The 24,284-nt window shown below is 46.1% G+C and overlaps 1 protein-coding gene across 1 annotated transcript in view; it reads left to right on the forward strand.

The window, feature by feature from the left end:
• The window catches only part of MICOS10 (mitochondrial contact site and cristae organizing system subunit 10), a 34,013-nt gene extending 15,749 nt beyond the window's left edge, over positions 1-18,264 (forward strand). Inside the window, exons 2-4 of the mRNA XM_007083757.3 lie at positions 14,403-14,450; positions 15,506-15,615; positions 18,133-18,264. Coding sequence (XP_007083819.1) covers positions 14,403-14,450; positions 15,506-15,615; positions 18,133-18,147 — 173 coding nt within the window. The 3' untranslated portion in view covers positions 18,148-18,264. The remainder of the gene's footprint in view (positions 1-14,402; positions 14,451-15,505; positions 15,616-18,132) is intronic.
• The last annotated feature ends 6,020 nt before the right edge of the window (positions 18,265-24,284 follow it).

A 24,284-nucleotide genomic window follows, 5' to 3' on the forward strand; every position in this document is an offset into this window, starting at 1 on the left:
CATGTAGTTGCAAATGGCAAGATTTCATTCTTTCTGATTGCCAAGTAATACTCCATTGTATATAGATACCACATCTTCTTTTTCCATTCATCCATCGATGGACGTTTGGGCTCTTTCCATACTTTGGCTATTGTCGATAGTGCTGCTATAAACATGGGGGTGCATGTGCCCCTTTGGAACAGCACACCTGTATCCCTTGGATAAATGCCTAGTAGTGCCATTGCTGGGTCGTAGGGTAGTTCTATTTTTAGTTTTCTGAGGAACCTCCATACTGTTTTCCAGAGTGGCTGCACCAGCTTGCATTCCCATGTTAATTTTTTTTAATGTTCATTTTTAAGAGAGAGAGAGAGAGCGAGAGACAGAGTACAAGTGGGGGAGGGACAGAGAGTGAGGGAGACAGAATCTGAAGCAGGCTCCAGGCTCTGAGCTGTCAGCACGGAGCCTGATGCCTGGCTTGAACTCACAAACCATGAGATCATGACCTGAGATGAAGTTGGGCGCTTAACCGACTGAGCCACCCAGGCGCCCCATATATTGGTATATGTTAATGCAGTTTCTTGTTGGGTGACCTGTTATTGAGTTTGCTCATGGTGGATGTGATGGCCCATTGTTGCTTTGGAAGGCCCCAGTTGTATAACCTCCGTGAATTCATAAACTTAAAGAAGGATGGGTTGTTGGAACCAGCAAGAACCTTAGGGATTCATTTGGTCCAGTGGTTTTTAACTGTCTTCCACAGCATCTTAGTGGTTGTCTCTGGGTGGGAGTAGGTAGGGAGAGGAAGATGAGGGGACATGAAGCAAGTGGTTTTCTGGTTGGGCCTCCAGCCTCTCCCCTTTTCCCCAACAGAGCAGCTCCACTGTGGTCTGTTTTATTTACCTATTTGGGAAGATAACTTCATTGCTTTCAAAAAAGGTGGGGTGGGAGTGCTGATAACCACTAACTTTCTTTAACCCTCTTGTTTCAGAGATGAGCAAATTGATGCCTGGGGAGGTTGAGATGTGTTTTCCAGGGTCTGTTCATACAGGGTAATTTGTCTGGAACCTGTTTCTGCCTATTCTGGATACTGGACGGATTTGTCCAGGAGACTGCTTCTTTCATGGTCTTCTGATCCCAGCTTATGATCTCTCTCCTCCATCCAGATTTACCCACACACTGGGCCCAAACACACACCCTCTCCATTCCCCTACCACTTACCCATAACTTAGTTTGGAGCTTGATTTCTCCTGGATGTGGCTGGTTCCCATTTTAGCTAGAGACCATCCCTAACCGAGAGATGGCCATGAAAATCCTATAGCTTCTCCGTTAGAATAGACAGGGGAGTGCGTTTATCACCAGTTTTCAAAATGTGCTCTGTAGAGCCCTACAGTTTGTGGGGCCCCTTTGGGACAAGTATGGGTTTAGGAGGTGGGGTCTGGATGCAACTTGGACTCCTCAAATAGTAGCTTCAGCTTTATCTATTGCATGTACTAGGCTACCAGAGAAGATTTCTCTGGAAGGAAGGCTTTCTGCTTTGAAAGGAAGGCAGATGAGAAGGAAGGGAAGCCTTTCACTGTAAGGGTGAGGAAGGTGAAGGACGTTAGCTGGAGAAGCATTGCGGGATGGTGAAAAGCCAGGTGGGCTTGGCTGTCTCAGAGCCTCAATTTCCTCGTCTCTAAACTTCTTTTTCTTTTTCTTTTTTTTTTTTAAAGGAGGCTCCACACCCAGTGTGGGGCTCAAACTCATGACCCTGAGATCGAGAGTCGTGTGCTCTACCCACAGAGCCAGCTAGATGCCCCTCCTCGTCTGTACGCTTGGGATGCTAGTCCCCACATGGTTGTGATGAGGCTCAGGATAAGATAATAATCTAAATGGGTGTGGAAGCACTTTCTAGATTGTAACCGCCTAGATCAGTTTGTTCTCCACTGGGAGTGATTTACCGCTACCTTCTACCCCCTGGGGGCAACGTCTGGAAACTCGTGTGGTTGCCATACCGGGGGACGGGGCAGTCGGGGTGCTGCTGACACCTAGAAGGGGGGGGGACAGGGATGCTGCCAAACATCCTGTGATGTGCAGAGCACCAAAGAATTGTACACGGAAAATGGTACACGGAAAAGAATTGAAGTTGAGAAACCTTGCCCCAGGCTTACGTCTCTATGGCTTACTCTCTATGGCTCCCCAGGCACAGCCCTTTCAGACTAATACTCACACAACACAGGTCATATATTCATACATCTCTAGGCGCGTACTCTTTCAGCAACTGAAATTGAGGTGAGAAATGAAGGGAAAAAAAAGAAAAGGAATAAACAATCATCAGAATGACCTTAAACAAAGCATAGTACATTGTTATAAGGGCCTTAAAAAAACCCCACATGCGTGCATATGAGAAGCGTATGGGGTGTGAGGGATATGAGTCAATGTTAATGAACGACGGGGAGCTGAGTTGCAAAATGGTGTGAGGCATGGCTGGGAGAGCTGACAGATGGCAGCGTTTGTTTAAAACTGTCCAGAATTTCCAGAGTTGCTTCAGTTGTGTATCTTCAGGTAGGATTTTATTTTATTTATTTTTTTAAACATTTATTTGCACACACCTGCGAACGAGCAGGGGAAGGGCAGAGTGAGAGGGAGAGAGCGAGAGAATGAGAATCTCAAGCAGGCTCTGAGCTGTCAGCACAGAACCTGACGTGGGGCTTGATCCCACCAGCCACAAGATCATCACGTGAGCTGAAATCAAGAGTCAGACGCTTATGTGACTGAGCCACCCAGGTGCCCCTTCAGGTAGAATTTTAAAACTGTTGATTAATACTAACAGCATATATGGGAGGAATTGGAATCTACTGTGTTTATGTCAAGTTTCTTTATCCAACTTAAAGCTGCATTAGAATGCTTAGGGTAATTTATAATTATTGTAACACTCTGACATAATTGTTGACAGATTGGCAGACTTACTTTGACAAATGTTTACCAGTTAGAACAAGTGTTTCTGATTGTCAGAACCTGCACATGTAAACCACTCAATTTCTGTTTGCTGGATTTTAAATGATTACCCGAAGCAAATGATTTAAGCAACATAATTCACCTTTTACTAGGAAGCTTTCCTGAGAAAGCTGCTACTTTCTTGGCATCATCTCAAATGATAAATTGAAATCCATTAGTTGTAGGTTTTTTGGTTTTTTTTTTAACCATTTTAGCATAGGCCTAAGTGTGACAAACCCTGAACTCACGAGTTTATAAATATCCCACTCTCATTAGAAGCAAAACGGTATATTACTGCACTGGTCATATATTTCCTTGACATTAGACTATATGCTACCAATCTTAGAAATTCCCAGAAAAGATTGGCTGTGACTGTTGAAAAACCACAACTTACTTTTCTCCTTGTTCCTGCTGCAACTTGAAATTCAGTTTAGCTCATAACTTCTATTTCAGAAGACTTTTTTTTTTCCTTAGTTTATGAAAACTGAATTCTTGGTTTCTTTATGTATGCAAGTCCAGTGATTTGGGGAGGCTTACTTGTGGGGCTTTGTAGAATAATGATGCCTTTACGAAAGAGTGTAGACCGCTACTGGAAAATAAGGTCAGCTGGGTGCTATTGCCTAGCCTTAGAGTCTTGGGCACCTTATTCGAGCCAGATTTGAATAGCAGAGAAAACGTTGGTTTCTTACAGAAGACCCTGAAATTCAGGTGAATCCTTCCAACACCTTTTGCAAATGTTCATTTGGGACATTCCCCATTTGCACCAACAGTACCTTCATTGCAAAACCGTTGGTATATTTTTCAAATATTTGAGCCCCTCTTCTGTCTCTGTTTGCCTTTGCCCATGACTGTGTCTTTCCTTAAGGATCTTTTATCTATGAATCATCACGGAGTGTGGTCACTCCCGCTGCTCAGAAGTTCCTAACCCCTGACCAGAGTCCCGCTTTCACCTGCCCTGCTCACCTCGAATACCGTCCCTTTCAGTTCTGCCTCGCGGGGGATGCAGGGAAGGCAGAGGTGGGGCTGTTGAGGAGAGACCAGAATATGCAAGGTAACATTTTTCAGTCTGATGGACGGAGGAGAGTCGGCGGTCTGGACTTGTCTCCCCGCTGGGCTGCTGTGACAGCTCTGTCCTCGTGGTTTTCCCATCTCTGATGGAGGCTTCTTCACCTCTGTCCCCGTTGCCGCCAGAGAGGGCCGTTGTCAACTGCACATCAGATACATTGTTCCTGCTTAATTCCCTCTCTTGCTTCCCTGCTGCTTATGACAGAGGCCGGGGTCCTTAGTGTGGCACGAAAGATTCTGGCTCCATCTACCTCACACTGGCTAATTTGGTAGCAAGGAGCTCCTTGCAGCCCTTTTCCCTTGCCCCTTCTCTAGCCCCCACAGTGGCTGGGGTATCTGTGCACCCTGCTTCTGTCACGGTACCTTGCATTTTGAGTTTGTTTTTTTCCTTAAAGACAAGGATGACTTTATTTTTTTTTAAGTTTATTTATTTTAATGTTTATTTTTGGGAGAGAGAGAGAGAGAGAGAAAGAGCGTGAGCAGGGAAGGGCAGAGAGAAGGAGACACAGAATCTGAAGCAGGCTCCAGGCTCTGAGCTGTCAGCACAGAGCCCGACGCGGGGCTTGACCCCATGAACCACGAGATTATGACCTGAGCCGACATCAAGAGTCAGACGCTTAAGCGACTGAGCCACGCAGGCACCCCGCACTTTGAGTTTCTAATTATCAGTTGGCTCTAACTCTGGACGATAATCTTACTGGGTACAGGGCCTGGCATAGCACCTGGCACACAGTAGGGGCTCAGTTTGTGTGATGAAGGTAACGCTCATGCATAGTGTTGGCCAGGGTGAATTTGGGAAGGTATTTCGTTTACTTTGGGGAGTCAAAATTATTGTAATAGCTTTGTGTATCTGTGAGGGGGCGATCAAGGACGTGTCCTTGGGAGTCAGGCTGCCTGGTTCAAATCCCAGATGTGTGACCTGGGACAAGCTACTTAACCTTTCTTTGTCTCAGTTTCTTGGTCACTAAGACAGGGCTGATAAAAGAAGTTTGCTGTGAGGATTAGATGAGGTCATTGAACCCCGAAGAGTAAGTGCTTGGTGAGTGCCTTTCACTCATGTCTTGTGGTGTTCCTGAAAATGTTGTACATGTTGCGTTTTTACAGCTCAGTTATATTTTAGATTAAAGGAATTTGGTATTGGGGCGCCCGGGTGGCTCAGTTGGTTAAATGTCCGACTCCTGATTTTGGCTCAGGTCACGATCTCACGGTCCCTGAGTTTGAGCCCCGCATTGGGTCCTGCGCTGGCAGTGTGGAGCCTGCTTGGGATTCTCTCTCTCTCCCTCTCTCTGCTCCTGCCCTGCTTGTGCTGTCTCTGTCTCTCTCAAAATAAATAAACTTAAAAAAAGGGGGGGGGGGATGGAATTTGGTATTAAAAGGTTATTTGATGGGGGCACATGGATGGCTCGGTCGGTTAAGCCTCCGAATCTTAGTTTTGGCTCAGGTCATGACCTCACGGTCCTTGGGGTTGAGCCCTGCATCAGGCTCTGCACCGATAGCACAGAGCCTGCTTGGGATATTGTCTCTCCCTCTCTCTGCCCCTTCCCCACACATGCTCCCTTCCTCTCTCTCAAAAATAAACATTAAAAAAAAAAAAAAAAAGGTTACTTGATGAATGTTATAAATAGCACCAGTGTTTTTCTAGTTATCCAGGTAGAAGTTCTCAGCATTTTCTTTGACAGCCTTTCCCCTTTGCAGCCCCCAAACTCCAGATCCGCATACACACACTTAATCAGTTCTTAAGTCCTGTAAAGTCTGCCAGCAAAATGTCTCTTCCTTTCCAAGTGCTCCTGCACACCTTAGTTGGACGAATCTTACTAAAGCACAGCCTCAGTCACATTACGTATCTCAAGAAACTGCCTGCTGAATTAAGAGCTGTCATGTTTTGGTGCCTTCAGAATGTCCCCTATTCCTTCCTAGCCAGTATTCTAATTCATGTTTAACCTGTCTTTGCCTCAAGTCCATATAACCTTATAACTGAAATAGAAGCACTGGGTAACAGTTCCCACTTTTCAAAGAATAAACACTATGTATTGGAGTGATGTACTCCAGAGGTAAATAAACGGATCCCCTGTGTCTTCTGCTTAGTAAATGCTAGTGACTGTAGATGAAGTAAATGTGTAAGGAAAAGGAGTTAATGGTTCTTGTTGCTCCATGGAATTTTTCATTTGAGTCAGGAGTCGGTGACAACATAATGGCTATAACAACGTACGTGTCGGGTATCCTGAATCCCCGGTTCTTCCATTTCCTTTCCCGAAGAGGAGAATCCAGTTGCTGATATGGGCAAGAGGGATTGGGGGTGTTGGGAGGGAAGGGACTCACCAGAAAATTCCCTTTTGAGCAGTTTGGATGAATTTGGATTCATTTTATCAGCCCTCAGCCCGTTTGGATTCATTTGATCTCTAGCCAGTGCACAAAGGGAAGTACTTCCCGGCTTGAATTGTTGACTCTTTGTCATTGATTCTAAGTGATTTCAGGTTTTTGTTAGCACTCCTGAAAAGTCAGACATCTGCAGTTTCTGTTCTTTCTTGAAGGACTGAAGAGTAGCACAGTCATAAGTTACCTGCCAAGATCCAGAAACACATAGTTATCATATGTAGTGATAGGCCAGGTGCTCTGGTCTTCTGCTTACCCATAGGAAGGAGCCACGTGTGTAGGAAGGAGCCATGACTTTGGAGTCCGACAGCCTGGGTTTGAACTCTCCTTTTTTAGTTGTGTGTACTTGGGTAAGTCGGTTCCACTGAACTGTTTCCTCTTCTGGACGATGGGACCATAATACACCTTAGAAGGTGCCTCTGTGGGTCAAATGAAATAATATCTAGAAACATAATACAGTGCCTGGCACTCTGTAAGTGTTAGTACCTCCAAAGCACCCACCCCCAAAAAGATGTAATGCATTGCATTCTTTATTGTGTTTCTTGAAATGTAGTAATTCTGCATTTTTTCCAGTCTCTCTTAAATAAAGTCTTCAGAGCTTTTTCTCATTTTCCTACATGCTATGCCCACATATGAATTTATTAACTAGTTATATGTCAGTAAAATGTGTGCCAAACCTGTTTCTTCTTCTGTGCCTTGGAAAGTCGTATGACTGTCAGAATTCTGAAGTTGGATCGTGTGCTACATACACACATTCATTTAAAAGGACCCTTTTAGTGAGCTTGGCTTCTCTGGAAGCAGAGCACATCAGTAGTGACTTCCACATTTACCTTCCCTATTTTGGCTTCTTTCTGCTGACTGGTTTGCTTGTTCTGATCAGAATCCCGGGAATTGATGTCTACCCGAGACAGTCCTACAGATGTTCCTTCCAGCCCCTGTCTAATCTGGAGAGCCACAGGAAGGTGGAGGTCTTGTCGGATAGCCCCTTCTTCCTCTGTTTCCCACATACCCTACAGCGATGTTGACTTTTGAGAAGCTGATTAACACACACTGACTTTACCATCTCTGGGTCTTTGGCCCGGCACACTTTCTTGGTTAATTCACATGACTTGGCATTTCCACGTGGACACCTGGGACAGTCCGTCTTTGGCTCAAAGCATTAAGTAACACAGTTTGGAGCTGACTTAAAACTGTTTGTTTATTTATTTTTTTCCTCATAAATTGGGCCCTGAGCATCTTTCATAAATCAGGAATGTTTCTTGGAAATGTAATTCTCACTAAACTCAGTCCCAAGGGTGCTTCTCTATAAAAGCACATTCTTGTTTGTTCTGTTATAACAAATGCATGTGATGATTGTAATAGCATTGATAGAAACATGATTGAACAGGAAAGCATGTCCATTATAAACAGATCAGTTTGATACTAATCCAGGTTCAAAGCATAAATACAGCTTTATGAAACACAAGATAGCTCTAGGAAAATCTTTATTATATTTGAAGCAAAATGTTCTAGTTAACAATGAGTCTGAAGGAATCCCCTTTATTTATTTATTTATTTATTTATTTATTTATGTATTTGTTATTTATTTATAATGTTTATTTCTTTTTGAGAGAGAGAGAGAGAGACAGAGCTCGAGAGGGGAAGGGCCAGAGAGAGAGGGAGACACAGAATCCGAAGCAGGCTCCAGGCTCCAAGCTGTCAGCCAGAGCCCGACACAGGGCTTGAACCCACGGACTGCAAGATCGTGACCTGAGCCGATGTTGGATGCTCAACGAGCTGAGCCACCCAGGCGCCCCAGAATCCCCTAGTTTTAGAAGGTGTATGTCACGACCTGATATGTTCCTATACAAAATTGCTGATGCAATTTTGCAGCTCCCACTCAGAGTTGGGAGAAAGGTTGTGACTTTCAGCTGTGACTCACCCACAGTGTGGTCTGTAGTCAAGCCAGTGGACTGTATTTTAATAGAGGATGAACTATTATGTGACACTTTTGACCTGTTTTGAGTTCCATTAGAGAAGTAACAGAACTTACTACCACTTACTGAATTCGAATTAGGTCCCAGACACTGCCAGATACCTTGTATTTTCCTGATACCGCAACTCAGTGAGGTGGTTTTTTCTCGATAGCCGAGTGGGGCGAGGCCAGGCGACGTTAGATAATTGAGCTGACGTCAGAGAGCTAGCTGTGGAGCAGTGGTCGACTCAGGCCCGCCTCGTGATGGCACTGGTCCTCTTGCCACGCCACTTAGAGGGAGACGAAAGCCCTCCTTGTTCTAGAACCTTTATCTTTTCTTTCAGACATTTAAGAACAGAGTTGCTTGGCACGTGGCTTCTAGGGATCTTAAAAACTGGTGTGGAATTCCTGAAGCTTCTCATGTACACAGACTGCCAGTTGCAATGGTACTGAAGTTTTTGCTCGTACATTTTGATAGAAGTTATAGAAATTAAAATGGAGTTGCTTTGCAGTTTCGCTTAATTTTTAGGTACAGGTCAAATGTTAGTATTGGTAACCATACATTAAGCTGATGAATTTAGGAGCTTCATTCAAAGTGTTAAATGTCAGGCGCCTGGGTGACTCAGTCGGTTGAACGTCCGGCTTCGGCTCAGGTCAGGATCTCGCAGTTTGTGAGTTCCAGTCCCGCGTCGGGCTCTGTGCTGACAGCTCAGAGCCTGGAGCCTGCTTCAGATTCTGTGTCTCCCTCTCTCTGCCCCTTCCCTGCTCATGCTGTGTCTCTCTCTGTCTCTCATAAATGAGTAAATGTTAAAAAATTAAAAAAAAAAAGTTTTAAATGTGAGGCGCCTGGGTGGCTCAGTCCATGAAGCGTCTGACCTTGGCTCAGGTCACAATCTCAGCGTTTGTGGGTTCGAGTTCTGCGTGAGGCTCTGTGCTGACAGCTCAGAGCCTGGAGCCTGCTTCAGATTCATTGATATTCTCTCTCTCTCTCTCTCTCTCTCTCCCTCCCTCCCTCCCTCCCTCCCTCCCTCCCTCTCTCCCTCCCTCCCTCCCTCCCTCTCTCCCTCTCCTCCCCCATCCCCCGCTCACGCTGTTTCTCTTTCTCTCTCTCAAAAATAAAAAAACATTAAAAAAAAAATAAAGTGTTAAATGTAAGTCCACTTATCCTGATGAGCACTGAGTAATGTATAGAATTGTTGAATCACTGTATCGTACACCCGAAACTTCTATAACACTGTATATGTATATGTTAGCTATACTGGAATTAAAATTAAAAACTTACAAAAATGAAAAAAAGTCAGAAGAATAAATAAAAATGTTAAATGTAAGCCAGAGTGAGATCTTAGTTATCATATGTTAAGTTATTGATAAATAAAATGGGTCCCTGGTCTTTTTTGCCCCCCTGTGATCTTTCATAGAAATGTTTCGTAAGTGAATTTGTGAGAATTTGTTTTTGTGTGACTCCAGACAACGAGCTATTCCTCCTTAACTGCAAAGTCCATTGGCAATTGCAACTTTTACCGGGTTGATTCCGCAGGAGCAGGCATTGCCCCAGTTTGTTCTGTTTGGGGGCTGACATCCAGAGTACATTTCTATCCCCAGACTGCAATGAGATTATGTAGCCTGCTTGTTAATTCTTGCTGATTATGTTTGCTTCTTAATTATTGGCAGTGAAGTAAAGCTTCATGATACGTGGCATGGTGAGAGCAAAGATTTTTCTAAATAAAGTTGAAACCAGAAATTGTCTGTATGTCACAGTAATGGCCATCAACATATATTGATTTTCTCCCCTTTTTGACACAAAATGTGGCTTAAGGCATACGCAGGTGTACTGCGATTGGTTGTTGTTCTTTTAAATTTGTTACCAAATCTGCTTGGGCATAAGATAGGGCCGTATTTTATATGTCATTAGTGGGAGCGAGTTCCTTGTTTTGTTATTAAGATAGTATCAGATGAACTACTCAGGGATTGCTCCTTCCTAAAAATTTGGGTTTATCTACTAGCCGGTTTTATGATGTCTTTTTGGGCACTGAGCATGCATTGAAGTGCAGGGTTAGATTGATTTGGAGTAATTTCTTTTTGAAAGAATTTGTGCCAATTCTTTTTCCTCTCCAAAAGAAATGGTTTCGGAGCACGGGCTCCTTGCCTAATGTCAATTCCATAAGGCTTCTCGTGTGTGTGTGTGTGTGTGTGTGTGTGTGTGTGTGTGTGTGTGTGTGTGTTTCCTTGCCCCCCTCCTTCCCCTCTTAACTGGACTTTGCCATGAAGAAGATGTGTACCTATAATCAGGCATTTCTTTAGGTTTATTTGTCATTCCAGACAGCATTGACCAAAAGAACAGGCTTGAGTGGGGGGAAGGCAGTTATATAAACCTTATTCATAGTTAAATATTTGCTTCCAGGGAAGGTGAAAAATGCTTTGTACTTTTTCCTTTGGCTTTTTTCCTCTAAGAGAGCTTGTCGTGCAACAACACAAAAAAGTGGCCAAAGGCGGAGAAAACTCTTCTCTTTTCTACGTTGGGTTTGTTTTTATTGTAAGACAAACCTTTCATGTTTTATTGTTACGAAGTTTAACGTGGCCTCGAGGTGCCGATCTTTAGTGGAAACAGCTGCAGAGTCGGTGTCCCCGGATCAGGTGGGACTTTCTTTGAAGCAACATGTTGCTTTTAAAAGGAATCCAGCATGTGAGAACTTGAGCCTGTGAAACTCATCAGCGGCTGCACCGTTGCTAATCTGTCAAATAACCGAGATAGCTAAGTTTAAGTAAAACACTGGCATTGAAAAATCAGTTTCTGTGTTATTTTTTTTTCTGGAGAGAACAGTCTTATTACTTTGTGTCTTAAAAATACAGAAACGGAGGAAAACACCACTCTAAAGAATTGAAGGTGTAGCAGCCCAGTGTCAGGCCGTAGAGCACCCTCCGTCTTTTGGTCAGTCTGAGCTGTGATTTTGGTCTCCTACCTGCAGGTGGATGCCTCTGCTGGGAGCAGAACTGGGTGACTGGACATACACCTGCACTTAAACGTGTAAAGATTTCCTGTTCTGTGTGGGTTGATGTTGAAACATCTCTCCTCTCTGACGAGCGATGCTGGTAGCAGTGGGTTGCCATCATTCTTGGTCTACCACTTGGAAAAGTTGAGCATCAGAGAGCTTTCTTTCCTTGGGGAAAAATAGGAGAGACAGGCATGGAGTCAGAGGGACAAGAAAAGTGCTGGAATATTTTCCTTTTGGGCTTTTGATTTGTTTGCCAAAAAGTTGCCTTCCAGATGGAGAAGACCGAAAGCTCTGATTGTAAGCCATTATGTTTTTACTGGCCTACCTCCCCATCCCATTGCCCGGTTTGAAATCTGTAAGCCAGTCCAAATCCTTTACCTCATTTTCTAGTACCAATTTACTGTCTTACTCATCTTCCAGCTGCAAGGGGGTGAGGCAAGTCGCTTTGAAATTGAACCCTGTGCCATTTTATAAACCAGGCAACAGCATTTTCTTGCCAAGGAGTATCAATCGCGATCGCTCCCGTTCTCTGAAGCTCGTGAAGCTCGTCTACCAGGTAGACTTGTGTCTGTGACATGTGTGACAGGATTAGTCCGGGAATGAATCTGAACAAGCCCTTGTGGCCTTGTGTAGACTTGTTACTACCCTGGTTGCCTAGCGTTCTGGGCTGTTGTGTGGGAAGCACAATTTGCTTTTTGGCTGTATCTTACTTGACTGGCTGTAGGCATCTCGACACTCCCAGTTTTCCCTTGGGAGGTAGTGATTGTTTAGGGGTTTAAACCGTAGGGGACTCCAGTGTCGAGGCACAGGGGGTACGGTGCCTTTGGAGTCGGGCAGACTTGGGCCCAGTTCATTACTCTGCCGCTAACCAGTATCCTTGAGCAAGTTATTTCCCGCATCTGAAAAATGGGGCCTAATACCGTATCAAGTTGATGTTTGGTTTAAAAGAGAATTTAGGGGCAGTGGCGAGAGAATGTTGGGTACGTGTGGACAATACTAAAATGTTAGTTCCTTTTCCTCAAATGATGTCAGCTTTGAACAGGTTAACTATTGTGGTCTGTAAGCTCACTAGTTTTCCACCATTTTATTATATGGAAATTGGGGTGACATGAGTGATTTTCAGATACTGCATTTTATTTTTAATTTAGAGAGGGAGAGAGAGTGCAAGTAGGGGAAAGGGGGAGGGAGAGGGAAGGGGGGGAAGGGGGGAGAGAGAGAGAGAGAGAGAGAGAGAGAGAGAGAGAGAGAATCCTAAGCAGGCTCCACTCTCAGTGCAGAGCCCTACACAGGGCTCAGTCCCACAACCCTGGGATCATGACCTGAAATCCAAGAGTTGGATGTTCAACCAACTGGCCACCCAGGCACCCTGTAGGTACTGCTTCTTATGTATCTTTTAAAGTTGTTAGTATTTTTTTTTATTTTATTTTTATTAAAAAAAATTTTTTAATGTTTATTTTTGATAAAGACAGGGCATGAGTGGGAGAGGAGTAGAGAGAGGGGGAGACACAGAATCCAAAGCAGGCTCCAGGCTCTGAGCTGTGAGCACAGAGCCCAACACGGGGCTCAAACCCACAACCCATGAGATCATGACCTGAGCCACCCAGGCATCCCTGTATTTTTATTTATTTTTTAATGTTTATTTATATTTGTGAGAGAGAGCACGAGCAGGGTAGTGGCAGAGAGAGGGAGAGAGAGAATCCCAAGCAGGCTCCGCGCTGTCGGCACAGAGCCAGATGTGGGGCTCCATCTCATGAACCACGAGATCACGGCCTGAGCTGAACCAAGAGTCAGACACTCGACCGGCTGAGCCACCCAGGTGCCCCAAGATACTGCTTTTTAAGGTTGAGCACCGAACCTAATGCAGGGTCTGTTGGACAGGGCAAAGTAATGATTTTTAATTAAAATTCCTATCCGTGTAGGATTTAGTCACGAGAAAGAAAGCGACACCATGGCCACATACATGTGGCAGGGGACAATTACCAGAACTCATTCCGAGTAAGTAGCATAAGCAGTTTCTTCAGGCCACTATCAGCTGGGTCGCTGCTTGGGTGGATGAAAAATTATGGGAAGGAGGTTGCTTGTGCCGAAGTTCCGGGTTTGGAGCAGAGAGGTCAGGCTGGTCGACCGAGGAGAACTCTGAGTGTTGACACCGCAGTAGCCTAAAGTCATGATTAGAGAAGAAGCTCTTGGAGTTCCAGCAGCACAAACTGGAAAACTGTGCAGGCAAAGTGAGGAACGGGGGGCTTTTTTGTGGCGCTTAACTGTAAAGAGGTTGGCTGGGGGCGCACTTGGACCCTGGAGTAGACACTCTGTCAAGAGCATCGGAATACTTTTGAAAGGTCTGAAAACAATTGGCAAGTCTGAAAAAATTCAAAATCAGAGTTTGCTTCTCTTCCTTGGTGTGTGTAACTTTTCTGATAATGGCAAAATGAGTTTACCTCAAAGTCCGGGATGTGTATCACTGCAGTACAGGAGGTGATTTTTTGCCCCTAAACTGGTACCACATTTTAGGTAAAACATTTCTTTTAAAGGTTCTACATTCATTTTAACATATCTTACGAAAACGATACAGCTAGCATTCAGAGCTATGATTATACCAATGTTATTATTTATTATTGAAGTTCAAGCCATATTTACTTAATTAAATTGTGCACTGATTTTCTTATCTTTTTTTTTTTTGTAAAGAAAACGATTGGGGCCCCTGGGTGGGTCAGTCAGTTGAGCGTCTGACTTCGGCTCAGGTCATGATCTCGCGGTTTGTGAGTTCGAGCCCCACATCGGGCTCTGTGCTGACAGCTCGGAGCCTGGAGCCTGCTTCAGATTCTGTGTCTCCCTCTCTCTCTGCCCCTCCTTTGCTCATGCTCTGTCTCTCTCTGTTTCAAAAATAAATGAAAACATTTAAAAAAATTTTAAAAAGTTAGAAATGAGAAGATCAGCTCTGTACCAAGTTTTTTGTTTTTTTTTTTGTACTATGTTTTATAGATGTTCACATTTATGAAAGGTTCGTTTTATTTTTGTCACATTACTATTATGAGATTGAACATGTTTTTCCTCCCTCTTTGTAGGTACTGGTTTTGGATTAGGACTGGTTTTCTCACTTACCTTCTTTAAAAGTAAGTGTGACTTTTACTGCCTTTTCAACATAATGTCCTAGTGTGTGCATACACATAGCAGGGACGCTTCTGGAGGGCACATCCACATGGTTGCCAAGCATACACTTACGGGTTTAGGGAGGCCTCTGTCAAATATGCTAGACAAAGAACGTGGACTCAAAAGAGGTCAGGATGGGCTGGGCATCTCTAGACTTTCCCCTGGGCATTGAGTCAGGGTGCCTGATATCTTAAATATGATATCATTTGAAAAGCCTCTACTTTCTGCCAGTGAGTCATTTGGCCAAATCTGCACGCTCAAATATTTCAAATTAATTATACTTTTTTTTCTCAAGGAGGTTGAAAATGAGAGTCCAACTGGTAAGAAAAACAAGTGGGCCAGAAATACACATGCCTTTTAACCAGAAACGCTTTCGTTCTGTGTAAGAACTTCTGACGTTGGGATATTGAACAGAAGCCGGAGGGGTCGCTTTGACCCCTTTTCCATGAAGAACTTGAGCGGGGGGATACATTACTAGAGAATCACAATTAATACCTGGTGCTGATATAAAAGAATCATTTACAGTCTTGGCTTAAGTAAGCCTCACAACTTCCTGTCATCAAAATTCAGTTGGTTCAGTTTAAAACTCAAGCACCTTACTGGAGGGTGGTATTATTTCTGATAAGGTTAAGAAATGAGTTAAAATGAGCAAATGATTAGAACTGATGTTTGTTAACTAACTGGAATTTAAATAAAAGTTTGGGGGGAAAAAAAAGAACTGACATAGAAAAGTTAAAATGTTCGACTGTGTCTACTGTTTTCCGTGTTGTACCACTCATGAAGACCTCAAACCTAGCAGCATAGGTACCAGGTAATTATTTGCTAAATTAATAGGTTCACTCAAGGACTCCCTTTCCTGGTTTTTGGCCGTTGATTAAACATCGATAGAAATGAATGGCATCAGTAGGAGGCATGCTGAATATTTATGGAACCCTAAGCAATGTGTTTAAGCCAGACAAAAAACTTTATCTTCTCTTAATCGTTCTCTATTGGGATTTTCCCTTTTTCTGCTCACTAGGAAGAATGTGGCCCTTAGCCTTTGGTTCTGGCATGGGATTGGGAATGGCCTACTCCAACTGTCAGCATGATTTCCAGGCTCCATATCTTCTACATGGAAAATACGTCAAAGTACGTACAGAATTGATATTTCTCTTTCTTTTAAAAGACAAAGAGTTTCTCCTGAGTCTCTGAAGAATTCTTTGGAGCACATATACTTAATAGACTGTGCGTGTCACTGAGCTCCTGATTGCTCTTTGGCGTCTCGTGGTGTTGACCCCGCTTGGGTGCCTAGTCTCTCCTTCCACTGTCCCTCGAGATGCACGTGTACGTTCACACATAGACTGTCTTGCTAGCGACTGCAGCTGAAGAACCTGCCTGGAAATGTATCGTCACGGTAAAGTGGATCTGTCTTCGATACCTGCCAGTGGCGCTCACGTGCGGCATCGTGGAGTGCCCCGTTCACGTCTCACACACGCTCGGGCGAAACCCAGCAGCTGGGACTCAGCCACGACTCTGCTTTTTATTGAGGAGGGGAGGTTCTTGACTGTAGTAAGTCCCAGTGATTCTGCCAACATCCTTGTCTACAGACATTTTTACTAATGCGGACACGATGAAAAACTGTAACGTGCCTTGAGAGGGAGGAAAGTAGCACATTTCCTAAGGGTCTCGTGTGTCGCAGCCTTCCCGTCGCCGTACCGTGCTTACCGCGGGGTTTAGGGGAAAGGATCTCGGGAGGCCGGGTGCTCAGGGACGCGGGTGTATTTAGTTATGTATCCCCAGGGCCCAGAACGAAGTAGACGCTCAGACAAAAGTGAAACGAAGGAGTGAAGGAGTGACGTGCACTGTATACCCCATTAGACGTGTTCGTGGCCCCAGGCTTCCTAAGGCAGAGTTTTTGCAGCAGCACCAGCTGCAGTGAAGAGTGTCCCGTTGCCTGGCTGTGTCGAATCGTCTCCTTTCTGGGTCACCGTGAGCTAGAGCCAGTTGATCTGGGCAGCCTTGGGGGGAGGGGGCGGGGAGAGCCCAGAAGCCAGGACACCCAGGCGTGGGTCCTGGGCCACCACCCGCTTGCTTCCTGTGTGATCTTGAGTTTTTGCTTCTGAGATTCTGTCTTCCGTCCATAAGAACAGGGTGGTAATTTCTACCCACAGGGTTGCTGTTAGAATTCAGCGTGAACATGTTTGTAAGCCGTGAGGTGCTGTAGAAGGAGGCACGTTGGTGGGAATAGTTGAGGCCGACCAAGGAAGGGTGATTGGTTGGCTTAGCCGTTGTTCCACCCTAATAACAAGCAGAGCAGAAAATGTGGTGCAGTGGAGTGTCCCAGTTCTGGTCAAAAGCCGTAGCCGCAAGGGTCACCGGATCCCAGATGACCGTACCCGCCACAGCTCGGTAGCCTCTCTCTCAGAACCTGCCCACACTGTCAGCTGCCTGCCCGAGCGACCCGTGTGCGCATGCTCGCCGAGGGAGTCGGGAGCCGGGGAGCCTGGCTGCCCTGTCGCCTCCCTCCATGTTATGCGCCATCTCCGCAAAGCCAGGGTGAGGTAATCAGAGGGACAGCGCAAGGAGAGGCCGAGGCTGACGACGGGCAGTTTCCACTGCTCCCTGACCCTTCGCTTTCTTGGCACTCGGGCCGGATTTGGGAGAAGAGAACAGAAAGGAACAGGAGAGGAGCTTCAGGGCTTTTAATTGTTTAAAAGACTCTCTTTGTTCCGAACTGGGTTGTCATGGGTAATGGCTCAGGCGTGATTATATGCATATTATACATTTAATGGTGGGGAATTACTGTGGAAAATATTGTTCCGATTCTACAGCCTTGTGTGGATTGCTCCAGCGTGGCCTTGTAACTTTATCTGAACTTGAGTCTGTGCCTCTCTGCGCTGTCATCCTCCTCTCTGAAGAGAGGAGCGCGGCGCGGGGCTGTTGCAGGGCAGTCACTTTATGGTGGCTGCCTGTCGGGTGCCGGCGCTGCCTTGTGGGCCCTCCTCGGTGCCCCCGCTTTCTGTGCTTTCTCTAGCCCGCCCTCCCAAGAGATTAGTGGGAGAGGTTTTACTGCCCCTCGCTGAGCAGATGAGAAAACACAGATCTTACTGGGGTTGAGAAACTGGCCAGAGATCCCCTCATTAGTAGGACTGTTTGATTCCAGAGCCACGCTCTGTCCGCTCACCTGTGACGCACCCTTTGAGGAGTTGTAGGAACGGTTGTCCAGGTACCGACTAGGCAGACCTGTTCTTTCCCTCGCTCCTCCCTCAAAGATGAGGGAGCTGCTCTTAAGAGCCTGGGAGGGGTGTTTATGGTCCTCTTGCGAGACTGTTTTAATTTTTTTTTTAATGTTTGTTTATTTTTGAGAGAGAGAGAGAGCACGAGCAGGGGAGGGGCAGAGAGAGAGGGAGACACAGATTCCAAGGCAGGCTCCAGGCTCTGAGCCGTCAGCACAGAGCCCGACGCGGGGCTCGAACTCCCGAACCGTGAGATCGTGACCTGAGCCGGAGTCGGACACTTCACCCGCTGAGTCACCCAAGCGCCCCCTCGTGAGACTGTTTTAAAGCAAGCTGAGTGTTGAGTTTTGGGCCCGTTGGTCCCTCGGGTTAGAGATGGCTGTCAAAATGCTGTGTGCGCACTTCTAATCAGAGCGTCCCTCCTCTGCAGGAGCAGGAACAGTGACTTCCACCTGAGAACATCCCAGTGGGAGGAAAAGAGAAATCCTGTCTACGCCTCAGGAATACTGAAGTGCCCTGGAGTAAGCTGACATTCTTCTGTAGCAATGTTATCAGTAATGCTTTCAACTCCAGCACTGTTTATGTATTTGAAACCAAGTCTGTTTCTTGTTTTGTATTTTCTCTCTGGAAATTGCGAGAAGGTGGTCTTAAAAGAAATAAATTAAAAATAGGCAGCCCAGTGCATTGCCTGCGTTTCTTTGCCTCTGGTCTTTGAGCAGGAGGAGGACTGTATTTGGACTGCCAGCAGCTGTCGCCTTGGGTCCCAACCTCCCAGCCTTCCTGAAGCCACAGCCACCCTGCACCCCGTCTCCCCTCCCTCCCCCTCTCCCCCATGCGTAGTTTTCGGAACCACTTCTACCTCGTGTAATGGGTGCGCGGACGTTGCTGCTGGGTTGTCTGCTGATGATGACAGACGTCTGGAGGAGCCTGGCCTTGCAGGAGCAGCTCTTTAAGATCTGTGTGTTGTCCTCACCAGGGGACCCGGCAGGGCACGTCTCAGTGTGCCCAGTGCACGAGGTCAGAGAGCTGGCTGTGTGGAAGGGTGTGGAAGCGGACCGCGTCGGTGGCTCACTCCATCAGCCACAGCTGATTGCCACAGCTTCGTGGAGCTGGACACAGTCCGGGCTTCGGCTCTGGGGGCTTTGTCCTGGGGGGTGGGGAGAACTCGTGGCCGGCCCACCTGGCTGGAAGGCCACGTTTGGGGTTAACTCCACACAGCAGCTGAAGTTTGAGGACGGAGGGGCCACTTCTAATGCCCCTCTGTGAGTTTATTCCTTTGGTTTCACCTGAACCAGGGAGGCTGGATGCAAAAGTAATACAGTAGCAATTTCTTCTGAAAACGTATGGAACCCAGAGGGCGCTCAGTCTCTCGGGTCGCATTTCTCTCTTTAGGATAAAATTAAGATGGGCAGAGCTTGATCCCACCTGTGCCTTTGTCCTGTACGAGCTGGCGGAGCATCCTGAGCGAGCCAGGTACTGCTCCAGGCAGCAGAGGTAGACGAGAAAGTAAGACACAGGCCCCCCGCCCTCGAGGAGCTTAGAGTCTGCCGGCAACCAGACACGCAGACCCTCGACACGAAGCGGAGGCGTGCGGAAAAAGTGCAGTGAGAAGGGGAGAGAGAGAGAGAGAGAGAGAGAGAGAGAGAGAGAGAGATGGCCCAGTGGGCGAGGGAATACCACGGACTCATACTTGACATTGACGGGGACGTTCCAGACAGATGAGGAAGGGCGGGAAGGTGGCTTACGTGAAGGCTCGGAATCACGCCGGGTATGGTAGTGGGGGGGGGCGGGTAGTAGGGTAAGCAGGTACGTGTCGCCGGAGCGTGCAGGGCCCGGAGAGGTGTGGAGGGCGAGGCCCGGCAGTGGCGTGGAACTAGCGTCTGACCCCCGTTCTGAAGCACTGATCAGACGGTTCCTGCAAGTGTTGTAATGAGTAGATTCAGGGTAGAAATACTCTCTCATTTAAACCTCCTTTCATCCTTCACCCCACGCCCCCTTTCCAGAAAGGTGTGCTGAGCTCTGGGCCAGACCGGGCAGCAGCGGCTCTCTGCCCTGCAAACTGTCCAGGCTCCTCTCCGTGCTTTTTTGTTTATTTGATTCACTTAAAGCCCCAAGTGGGCCTGAGCCCAGGACCAAAAGTCTTGGCCATGGCTTGCCTTAGCCTAGCCGTGCTGCTGTTTTGCACTCTGCCCCCTTCATTCCATGATCAAGACAACCCGTGTCATTAAAAGAAAAATAACTTTGCAACCTGTTTCATCCCTTACACTCGTTTTCTCCACGTTTGCTTTAAAAGTTAATATTTCCGGGGCGCCTGGGTGGCTCAGTTGGTTGAGCATCCAACGTCGGCTCGGGTCATGATCTCGCGGCTCATGAGTTCAGGCCCCGCGTCGGGCTCTGTGCCGACAGCTCAGAGCCTGGAACCTGCTTCGGATTCTGTGTCTCCCTCTCTCTCTGCCCCTAACCCACTCGCATTCTGTCTCTGTCTCTCTCAAAAATAAATAAACATTAAAAAAAAAAAGTTAATACTTCCCTCCAATTTTTCCATCTCTATTCAGGCAGAGAGAAGAATAACAGGTCCCGTCCCGAAAAAGGAAAAAACAAAAAAAACAACAACAAAAAAACCCCAGGAAACACAGCATGCCCTTTGATTCTCTAGATACGTCAGAAGAACACGGAGTAGAAAAGGACAGTGGAAGCTGGCTTCCCTGTCTCATTAGCTGTTGGCTCGGACATTCCATTTGGAGGATCTGTCTGCTCAGCATCCCCGAAACGCCGCTTGTATGTTTGAGAGACTGGTGAGCTCTGGGAGGGAATGGTTCTGAGCAGAGACTGGCCACAGGAAGCACTGGCTGTTTGCTCTCATCCCAGGGTACTTTGTATTCCTGCTGCGGAGCTCTTCGCGGACGCTGGCCCAAAGCACGGTGCTCCATCTTGCCCCCACTCCCTGCCCCCGTCTCGGATCAACCTTCAGAAAGCTCCAGCTTGTTGGCAAAGGCACGCGTTCTGTTTTACTTTAAGTTTCATTAGAAATTCAAGTCCTCCGGGGCTCTTTTCCCTTGTGGGGCTGTGAAACTTTGACTCTGCTCCTCGTCTGCCCTTCTGGAACCAAGTAGAAGGAAATTCATGGGTTTGGGGAGAGAGTGATGGGAACCCAGCTGGGCACAGGATGCTAGGATAAAGCTGTGGCGCCCCGAAAGTGGCCTGCTCTGCCAACATATATAAATTCATACAGTTTGAGCTTGACACTGTATAATTTGGCCCAGAACAATATGTATTTTGAACTCATTTAGGTGAATGACTTTGGCATTCCAAGTACCCACTGGGGGAGCCTTTATCAGGCTGCATTTGCCTTATGCAGAAGTGTAGGCCTTTGTTCCGAGAAATGGCCTCAGCACACACTCCAGTGGGCTGTCTCCTTAAGTGAATGTCATCTTCTCTCATCCACTTCAGAAGATCCAAGGGCGCAGTCTTGAAATCCTGCTTGTACGAAATGCAGAGATCGGTAACGAAGGAGATACCCGTGCAGATTGGCTTTTAGTTTCCCCAAACCTCACTGTTTACATTTTTTTTTTTTTTTTTTTTTATGTAACCAAGCCATAATTACATTTTACTTGTCGTGGTTCAACCTGATTGTATTGTTGAAGGACTATTTTTGAACCTGTCCAAATAAACTCTGCAAAGTATTTCCACAAGGATGTACTCCGTGGGGCCGGAACAGCCTTCATCGTGAGTGGTGCGGAGACAAAAACGGTTTCCTGTTGCACGCTTGCTAATTACATAAATGCAGAGGGGTGGAAGGGAGAAAGTGGAAATTCTAAGAACCAAAAGGAATGTTCAGTTTAGAATAACAAGCTCATCTGGAAGCTATCACCACTTTTTTCTCGTAGCGTGCCGCACGCTCTGCTTCGCCTCGGACGCCGAAGGATGAGGTCAGGGTGGACACAGACCTGGGCGGGAGCAGGGCAGAGCTTCCCTGGTTCGCCGAGCAGCCTCTGTGTGGAGCCAGCGTGAGGGTCAGGGATCCCCGTTCCAGTCCGAAAGTGCCTCGAAGGAAGAGGGCAGGTGGGGAGCAAGGGAGAGGCAGGACTGTGTGGGGAAGAGCAGAGGTTTGGAGTCAGAGGAGCTGGGTCCAGTTCCCACTCCCCCACCTACTTGCCACGTGACTCTCTGATCTGTAAAGGGAGAAGAAAAAATAATAATAATTCCTACCTACAGGCTTTGAGGGTTGAATACATGTGCTCGCACCAGTACTGGAAGGAGGTTGTTGCTGAATCAGAATGGAGTACAGTATCATTTAATGGTGGTTGGGAGACTCTTCCGGAGTCGAAAGGGCGTAATCCTTGGGCTCAAGGAGTCAGTTCTTAGAGGCGGTATTAGCAAGCTCTGAGAGCCTGAAGTCTCAGATGAGCTGCTTGTAATAAAACAAACCAGAAGTTGTTAGCAAGCACTGCGTCCGCGTGAGCGTGAATACTTTTTCACGGTGCTCCATTGAGATACCCATGAATATGGCCACCGCAGCATCTCCCCTTGTGAAACCACTTGAGCTAAAACCCACGTGGGACGCTAGGAGGGAAGGGGGACAGGGGACACTAAGGAAATAGAATGGGGCCTTCCGACATGAAGGCTCTCAGTGAACAGTTTCGTTCAGGATAATCGGCTTCAATTGTGCCATCCTTACACAGGAGCTCGGAGCTGGGAGCTGGAAGTCGGGGAAGGTGATGTCAGGAATTCTTGGAGGAATTCAGGAGTGGGCAGGGGAGGAGTCCTTAATAGGCAAAGAAACCGGGGCTAGAAAAAGGAGCTCATTATCAACGGTGAGCCCGAGTCGTCTTTCCCTCTTCCTGGTCCAGCCAGTCTGAGCCAGGCAGGACTTCATTTGATCACTTCGAGTGAATGTGTAGTAATAGAATTTACGGGGCACATACTTGGTGCCAATCAGTGTTCTAAGGTTTCACATACATCACGATGCTTAATTTTTATAATATCCTCTATGAGAGAAATACTGTTATCACTTACAGGTGAAGAAACAGATTCTAAGAGGAGAATTTAACATGCCCCAGGACAAACAGCTACGAAGTGATACAGGCTGGATTTGTATCTGATTCCAGCTCACAACTGCTCAGTTAAACACTGCTTAAACCAGGAGGGGTCATTCAGAGGGGCTTACAGTGTTTAAATCCGATTTGACACACTTGAACTAGTTGAAATCGATCAGTTTCCTTGGGTTTAAATTGAACAAGTTGATCCAGTTTCAAATTGCTGTATTTGTTTAAAAAAACAATTCCTATGTTTATTAGACAAACACAATGGTCAATCAGAGTTTCAGGCCATCAGTTACTGATGAGTTTTGCTAAATCCTTGCAAATGTAATAAAGCATCATGGTATTTGACTGACCTGTGTATCTTTAAAACTAAGCACTTTTCTGTTACTCTTTTTTAACTTTTTTTTTTTTTTTTTTTTTAAGTTTATTTACTTAGCTGGGGAGGGCAGAGAGAATGGGAAAGAGAGAGAATCCCAAGCAGGTTCTGCACTGTCAGTGTGGAGCCCAGCGCAGGGCTCGAACTCACAAACCGTGAGATCATGACCTGAGCCAAAATCAAGAGTTTGGGGGCGCCTGGGTGGCTCAGTCGATTAAGCGTCCGACTTCCACTCAGGTCATGATCTCACGGTTCATGAGTTCAGGCCCCGTGTTGGGCTCTGTACTGGAGAGCCTGGAGCCTGCTTCGGATTCTGTGTCTCCCTCTCTCAAGAATAAACAAACATTTAAAAAATAAAAAAGAAATCAAGAGTTAGCTACTTAACTGACTGAGCCACCCAGGTGCCCCAGGGTTGTTTTTTTTAAACATAATTCACAAACAGTAAAATGCACCCATCAGCTGGTAGAACATGAAAACCCTTTTTATAATGTATATACTGGTGATATTTACTACCTTTATATTTTAAGAGGCTAAATATTTTTGTGACTTGATGTGATATCATTCTACATGTACAGAAAGTTGTGACAGTAGGGTACTCCTTTGTACTCTTTACCCGTGTTTACCAATCATTCATATTTTCCCTCATCTACTGTGTCACTCTGTGTATCTGTGTGTCTATAGAATTTTTTAGCCATATGAGAGTAAGAGGGAGACATCATGCCCATTTACACACAAATATTTCAGTGTATGTTTTCTAAGATTAAGGGTGGTCTTAGATAACCACAGTACGATGGTCTAAATCAAGGAATTAATGGAGCGCCTGTCTGGCCCAGCGGGTAGAGCGTGGGACTCTTGATCTCGAGGTCATAAAAATTTGAGCCCCGTGTTGGGTATAGAGATGATTTTAAAATAAAATCCTTAAAAGCAATAAATAAGTAAATCAGGGAGTTAACGCTGCTACGATGGTATCATCTAATCCACAGTACGTGTTCACATTTTGTAAATTGTCAAAATAATACAGTATCTTGCTTTTTGCCCAGTCCAGGATCACGTACTGTGTTTAGTTGTAAGGTCTCTTCCTTTAATCCAGAAACGTGCATCAGCCTTTCTTCTTGCTCTTGACATATTTGAAGAGTAGAAGCCAGTTACTTTGTAGGATGTTTC

Source organism: Panthera tigris, chromosome C1 (assembly GCF_018350195.1).
Source record: "Panthera tigris isolate Pti1 chromosome C1, P.tigris_Pti1_mat1.1, whole genome shotgun sequence".
Classification (NCBI taxonomy): domain Eukaryota; kingdom Metazoa; phylum Chordata; class Mammalia; order Carnivora; family Felidae; genus Panthera; species Panthera tigris.